The sequence below is a fragment of the Myotis brandtii genome, unplaced genomic scaffold (assembly GCF_000412655.1).
Source record: "Myotis brandtii unplaced genomic scaffold, ASM41265v1 scaffold395, whole genome shotgun sequence".
Lineage (NCBI taxonomy): Eukaryota > Metazoa > Chordata > Mammalia > Chiroptera > Vespertilionidae > Myotis > Myotis brandtii.
Window position 1 is genome coordinate 3,261,036 of NW_005365155.1, and position 7,439 is coordinate 3,268,474.

At 40.9% G+C, this 7,439-nt stretch overlaps 1 protein-coding gene across 2 annotated transcripts in view; it reads left to right on the forward strand.

Annotated features, from left to right (window-relative positions):
* The window catches only part of GTF2H5 (general transcription factor IIH, polypeptide 5), a 9,004-nt gene extending 2,057 nt beyond the window's left edge, over positions 1 to 6,947 (forward strand). For both annotated transcript variants that reach the window (XM_005872888.2, XM_014545068.1), the window contains exon 3: positions 5,925 to 6,947. In XM_005872888.2, the coding sequence (XP_005872950.1) occupies positions 5,925 to 6,105 (181 nt within the window). In that variant the 3' untranslated portion in view covers positions 6,106 to 6,947. The remainder of the gene's footprint in view (positions 1 to 5,924) is intronic.
* The last annotated feature ends 492 nt before the right edge of the window (positions 6,948 to 7,439 follow it).

Below are 7,439 nucleotides of genomic sequence, written 5' to 3' on the forward strand. Positions count from 1 at the left end.
CTCTTGGGAGAGTCCGCCTTCCTAAGGGCTTTGAAGGCGGGATTTTAGGGGAGGCCCCGAGGAGGATCTCAGTAAAATATTCAGCTTTCTGGGCGTGTCCTTTCAGGAGGGTGTCAGGGGTCATTAGTCAATGTAACTGGTCCTGAGTCAGCCCAGTCTGGTTGTGCAGGGCCTGGAGCTGAATGAAACACAACTGAGGCCTAGATGTTATCCCTAGGGGTTAATACTTAAGGGAGTGGTTGTGCAAGGGCCTGCATGGGAGTCGAATGAGGTCACTAATTGCCCCCTTGTTCCACCCCTCAGGGGGTCTAAACTGAATGACCAGTGATATACAAGGGGAGGAAAGGTTATCCTGGGAGTGAGGTCCTTATTTTCCCAGTTTTGCCCGTTGCTAGGCACCTGGGGCTTTCCTCCTGGGTGACGGTCCTTGCTCTGCTGTGTCTGTCGAACTGCTTCTATCTAACTGCCTACCACAGAATTTCAGGGCCTGCTAAGTCTTCACCTCACAAACTGTGGCCTTCCAAAAATGCAGGGAGAAAAAAAGCTAAGCGAGCCAGGTGAAGGTTGTTTAAACTAGTCATACATTTCAAGGGAGAAAGGAGAAACCTAAATGAGCAGAGGCCCTCAACGCCCAGCACGGGTCAGTTCCGCAAAGCCACCTAACATGGGGCTTGGTTATCGTGCAGCTGAAAACCTGATCTGATGGACCAGTCTTGCTCAGTCTCCGCTTGTTTGCTTGCCCCACCAGTAATTCGGTCTCATCTGGGAATCCTGCTCTGTGGTCACTCCTATTATCTGAAAATACTGTTACCTGTATCTCTAGGCCCCTAATATGAGTCATAATATGGATAATGGTACTGCTTACGTGATGGCAAGGCTGAGGGAGGAGCAAGTCCAAATCCCAGAGTACTTCTTGCATTTATAGTAGCTCTGCCCTATAGAAATAATACTGTGTGCCACATATGTCATCTTACATTTTCTAGTAGCTACATGAGAAAGTAAAATGAAACAGGTGAAATTAATATATTTTATTTAACCCGGTATGCCTAGAATATTTCAACATGGAGTAAGGCTTCAGAGTCTGTACTAAGACTTCAAAATTGTGCTATCTTTTTCCATATTAAAGCTTCAAAATCCAATGTGTATTTTATTTTACAGCACATTTCACAGACTATCCAAATTTCAAGTGCTCAGTACTGACATGTGACTAGCAGGCTACCAACACATAGTGCAAATTTAAAGTTTGGGTAGAGGAGACACCAATAAAAGCAGTTCAGAATAAAACAGTGCAGTTGGAGGGAAGTTAGGAATGTTTCAGGTAGGTGAGTGGGCTGTGTCAGGTGGTGGTAAGAGGTGGAATAAGATAACACACTGGAAGCCATTGTACATGTGGGCACTTGGTTTTGTTTTTTTGCCTTGCCAGCAGGTTCTCCCAGAGACCATGTAGAAGAATAGCCCTGTATTCAGGCAAGATATTTCAGGCCCTGTACATTTCATAACAAATTGTCCCTTAAACTTTTATCTTTTTGAATTATTACAAATTATATTTCAGGTACAGGCTTGAGAATTCAATCTCAAATTGACTGCTTTCCATTTTCTTTCAAAAAGTTTAATGGAGGCCATTGATATAAATTGCCTAACTAACCAGCCACTCTCTTAACCCTACCAGACCGCTGTACCGATTTTTCGGTAATTTCCGAATCTGCCGCTATACCGCTGTACCTAATTTTCGGTACTTTGCCTAGTACGTGAAAAAAAATGCGTCGCAAACTAAAAATAACCAACCAATCGTGGTCAAACCTCATGGTTAGCCATTGCAAATGTCTGCCCCCATGTGTTTGAATTGACTTTGTGTGGTTTGACGTGAAAAAATTCTGAAAATTCACAATGAAACGAGCGGCTGATGAACCAAGCACTTCAACAGGAAAGCGAAGTAGGTCTAGGCTTATCACAGTCCAACAGGTGATCGATACTTTGGTTGATTCAGACTCTGAGGAGTCAGAATTTCATCAAGAATACGTTTCCAGTTCAAGTGACACAGACAGTGAGAGCTCGAGTGATGAGGAGAATCTTGAACCTTATAGATCTAGAGCTAGATGGATAGTAAGAGAAGGGGGGCGTGTCCCTCAAACAGCTGATGGGGGAGATCTAGGTGGTGATGAAGGTTGGACAAGGAATTTTGTATCACCAAATACAGATCTGAATTTCACTGAGGATGGAAAAGGCCCAGTGAACATTCCTGGATCTATCACAGAGGAGAGTGAACCAATTGACTTTATCCTTGTTTTTGGATGATACTTTCTGGCAAAATTTGACAGAGAAAACCAACCTCCGGGCCCACCAATTGCATATAGCAAAGCCCAACTCCTACAATGCCAAAAATTTCAAGGATGCCACAGTGGAAGAAATGAAGGCTTTTCTTAGACTGAGGATCTATATGGAATACTTATGTATAAAGCCCAGCTATCGGGATTATTGGACAAATGAGGGCTCTAACTTTGTTGGGCTTACTCCTTTGGACTATCTTTGTCAAAGACCTCCATTCTCTCTCCAATCCATCACTGGCTATTGTTGCCTTTCAGTCCCAGTGTCACTATCTGTCAGGAGACCCTCATTCTTATACTTTATATCCTTTCTTGTTTTCAGTCCCCCAAAAGGCCACATACTTCCATTGCCACCCCTCACTCCTTTTACACGCATTGTCTATGGCTGTATCATCCACTTTATTAATTCCATCTCCTCACCATCCTTTCCACTTTGCCCTCTAGAACCTGAGAGAGCAGCAGAACCCCCTCAGCCTCTTCTCTGAACTTTTCCTCTTCCTTTCTGCAGGCCCCCTTTCCTTTAGGCTATAACAAAACCTGGCTTTCTCCTGAGTGCACTGCTCCCACAACCCTATCAAGTGTTGAATTGTTTCTCTAATACCTCTTGTACCATTGGGCCAGGAATGGGATAGGTATCTACCTTACTCCTCGTTGCCACTTCTAGGAATTCTCCCCTCTTCCATAGTAACTCCCAGTTCTGAATCTCATACCATCAGACCAGACCACCCACTTTGGAATAATCCACAAACACCCAGATCTTTTCTTGAGGGTTTTTCTCTGAAGACTACCGGTCACTCTCCAGGAGCTGTCCTGTCATGTTCTTAGTGATTTTGATGTCCATGGGGTCAGTCCTTTCAATACCATGTCCTCTCAGTTCCCTGACCTCTTCCAGTAAGCTTACCCTCCACCCAGTTGCAGTCACTCATTCACATAGTCAGACCTACACCTGTCCCTACCCATAGTGCCATCTCCAAAGTCTCCACTGTAGGCATCTAACTGACAACCCCCTGCTTTCCTGTCCACTCCCTCTAATGCCCATATCTCCATCATTTCCTCCACTCTGCAGATAGACAGTCTGTTGTTTCTCCCACCTTTTCATTGTCCTTCGCCACCCCAACATCTCACTCTCCTTTCCCAGCTTATGTTCCGCAGCCCATCAAATACGTGTTCTCTCAAAGACACATTCAACTCCCTTTCCCTTCTGTCACACTCACCAAATCTGGTAAAATTCAGCTCTTCACCCTCTCTGAGCCTTTACCTCCATAATTCTCAGTGGCTGGAGAAAAACATACAAACATACTAATTAGTCTCACTTCAGATTTATGTCTGATAAACTCACATGGAGCCTGAATGCTAGCCAGCAAACCTACATTTCCTAGTCCACTTCTCCCACTCCTAGTAACGCTTTTACAGTCAATTAAATCTAAGATTTCATCGATTTTATAACTTACCAATATTTTAAGTACCTCTAAGAAAAACCACTGCCAATTATACTATAACATGCTCTTCATTGTAAGACTCGTCCCAATTTTAAAGATGTTAAAATGTGAGGAAAAATGGTTCTTAGAATGGATGACGTATAGTATTTCATACCTTCAGTTTCTCATATCTCAAACAACTTCCCTGTCCTCACTTGCAGCTGAGCCCTTGCTTCCTGATTAACTAAGAAAATAAAATCAGAAGAGAATGTCCACTAGTCTTTACCACATGGATCTGTCTGTGCCCATATACTCTTCTCTGCTTGGGAACTAGATCCCATCCCCTCTTGCCTATTTAAGAACACCTTTTCAGAAGTTCTCTTTTCTCCTGCTTTATCAGCTTTTCTTTCTCCATTAGGTCATTTCCGTCAGCATCACAAACATACTATTATTCTCCCCTCCCAGGTGAAAACACTTGATTCCCACATCTCTATCCAGCTCCCACTCTATTTTCCTGCTCTTTGTACCACAATTTCCCAGAAGGCCTTCTGTGTTCACTTTCTTTAATTTCTTTCTTTTCCGAAACCCACTTCAGTCAGGCTTTTTCCTCTATGATTCCACCAAAACTGCCCTTGCCAAGTCCAGCAACTCTGAATCCAATAGTCAATTCTCAGTCCTTATCTTACTATACCTATTAACAGCATTGGGCACAGTTGATCACTTACTCTTCCTGAATGTCCTTTGTTCACTTGGCTTCCAGGACTCTTCATGCTTTCTTCCTACTTCAGTGTTCACTTCTTTATAATCTGCTTTGCTGATCTGTCCTTTTTTTTTTTTTAATATATTTTTTTGATTTTTTACAGAGAGGAAGGGAGAGGGACAGAGAGCCCGAAACATTGATGAGAGAGAAACATCGATCAGCTGCCTCCTGCACACCTCCCACTGGGGATATGCCCGCAACCAAGGCACATGCCCTTGACCGGAATCGAACCCGGGACCCCTCAGTCCGCAGGCCGACGCTCTATCCACTGAGCCAAACCGATCAGGGCTGATCTGTCCTTTTTAACCTTTTGATGTTGGGTTGTCCAGGGTGTGGTCCTTGGACTCTTTTCTGTAGCTATACTCATCCCTTGTCATGGCTTTGATGAAAGACACATTTCGGTAAATCCAAAAAATTATATCCCTTTTTCCCTTCTGATTATTCTATTCATTCCAAAATAAAGCCACAAATAAATGGAATTGAATTTGGATTTCTTCTTTGAGCTCAGCATTCACAAAGAGATTTTGTTAGAATTTTCTTTAAAGATTCTGAATGATAGTTCAGACTTATAAGCTTCAGAATTTTAAGGAAGGGGGAGATCTTGAGTACCAACTGCAGATCAAATACTATCCTTGGCATTTTTCTCCTTTAATTTCCATAACAGTTCTGTTATGTAGGTTTACTTTGAGGTTTTAGGAGAGTCAATACATTTTAAGGTCACACAAGTAAGTGCTAAAGCCAGGGTTGAATCCAGATCTGACTCTAGCTGTGTACCCTGCTTTATAAAGTGACAATTTAACTGGTTTTGTAAATTAATGTGTCACTGGCAAGGTAGTGAAAAGCTATTGGCTTTTTAAATGTAATGGTTGTGGACAAGTAAGGAAATTAATTTTTAAAGTCAGTTAAGGAGGCTGTGATTCTAGGCCAGGGGTGGGCAAACTTTTTGACTCGAGGGCCACAATGGGTTCTTAAACTGGACCGGAGGGCCGGAACAAAAGCATGGATGGAGTGTTTGTGTGAACTAATATAAATTCAAAGTAAACATCACTACATAAAAGGGTACAGTCTTTTTTTTTTTTTAGTTTTATTCATTTCAAACGGGCCGGATCCGGCCCGCGGACCGTAGTTTGCCCACAGCTGTTCTAGGCCCTATTAACTACAAAGCTTTGAACATTACTTCTTCACTTGTCAGTGACAAATTATTCTTTTCAAAATATTATTGGCCTCTTTCTCTTAAACTTACGCTAATAGCTCTAAAATGAAGCTACATCTATAAATCATTAACACTTAAGGCAGAGTGGGAGTGAGAGTTTAGGATTTTTAACTTAACCTAAAAATTCGACGTGCTCAAAATTCTAATCACTCAGGTTCTGGTGTAAATTGACAATAAGGTTTCTCATCAATATGTGTTTACCTCTACAGTGACCCTGCCATGAAGCAGTTTCTGCTGTACTTGGATGAGTCAAATGCCCTAGGGAAGAAGTTCATCATTCAAGACATTGATGACACGCATGTCTTCGTAATAGCAGAGTTGGTTAATGTCCTCCAGGAGCGAGTAGGTGAATTAATGGACCAAAATGCTTTTTCTCTTACCCAGAAGTGAAAATATTAGATATTAAAAGTAACATGCAAGAGACTCATCACTTAGTATCTTATGTGACAGGCTAGACTTAGAGACTTGCTAAGAAGCATGCTGCGAGAAAGACTCGGGCATCATTTGTTCAGAAAAAAGCCCCTGAGCGGATACTCTTGTTCTGTTTTGTGTGTGTCTGTGGTTTTCTTTTTTTTACTACATGTACCCTAGAATTAAAAAAAACAAAACACAAAACTTTAACAGTTGGCTATAATTTGACTTTTTATTGTCCTTTATTAAAATATAAATTGTTTTCCTACCTTTTTCATCACAATTTAATACATTAGGAATATAATGGAATGTGACTTTTAATTACCAGTCTAGCCTAGATGCTTATTTTTCTTGTTCCTGTTAACAATTGTGAGTTTTTGTAGTGTGAGTGTGGTTAGTTTTGTTTCACCTAGAAACTTCAGAGAAGTTTTTAATCAAAGTATGACATACATACAGAAAATGCACAAGTCATAAATGTACAAACCTCAGAATTTCCACAAACTGAACACACTCATGCAACCAACACCCAGATCAAGAAAGAAACAATTACCACCATCCCAAAAGCCCTTTCATAGAAACACCCAAGGGCCAACACTGTGCTGACTTTGAACATAGTTTTGCTTATTTATTAACTTTTTATCAATGGAATCATGCAGCATGTATTCCTGTCTGGCATCTGTTACTCAGCATTATGTTTGTGAGAGTGATCTGCACTGTTGCGTGACGTTATACAGTTGACCTTGAACAATGGGTTTGAACTGTGCAAGTCCACTTATACATGGATTTTTTCAGTAAATAAAGTAAATGTATTCTCCATATGATTTTCTTAGTAACATCTTTTTTCTTTATTGTAAGAAGACAGTACATAATACATATAACTTGCAAAACATGTTTTAATCAACTCTTTATGTTATTGGTAAGGCTTCCAGCCAAAGGAAGCTATTAATAGTTTTGGAAGAGTCAAAAGTTATACATGGATTTTCAACTGCACAGGGGTTGGTGATCCTAACCACTCTGCTCACTCCTTGTATTCAAGGGCCACCTGTAGTTTTTTCATTCTCATAGCTATACAGTAGGTATTCCATTGTTCGCCTCAACCACTCGAGATACTTTGGTTAATAAATAAGTCCTAAAAATTTAATCAACTATACATTCATTAAACCTCAGTTTGAATTTGATAAGCATACATCAGAAAAGGTCATCATTATTCAAGTGTTCAAACTAATTTTTCTCTAGTGGCAGGATGTACACAACTTTATTGTATTTGAGAAAAGAAATGGAAGTACAGAATCTAATTGCAAATATGCTGGCAT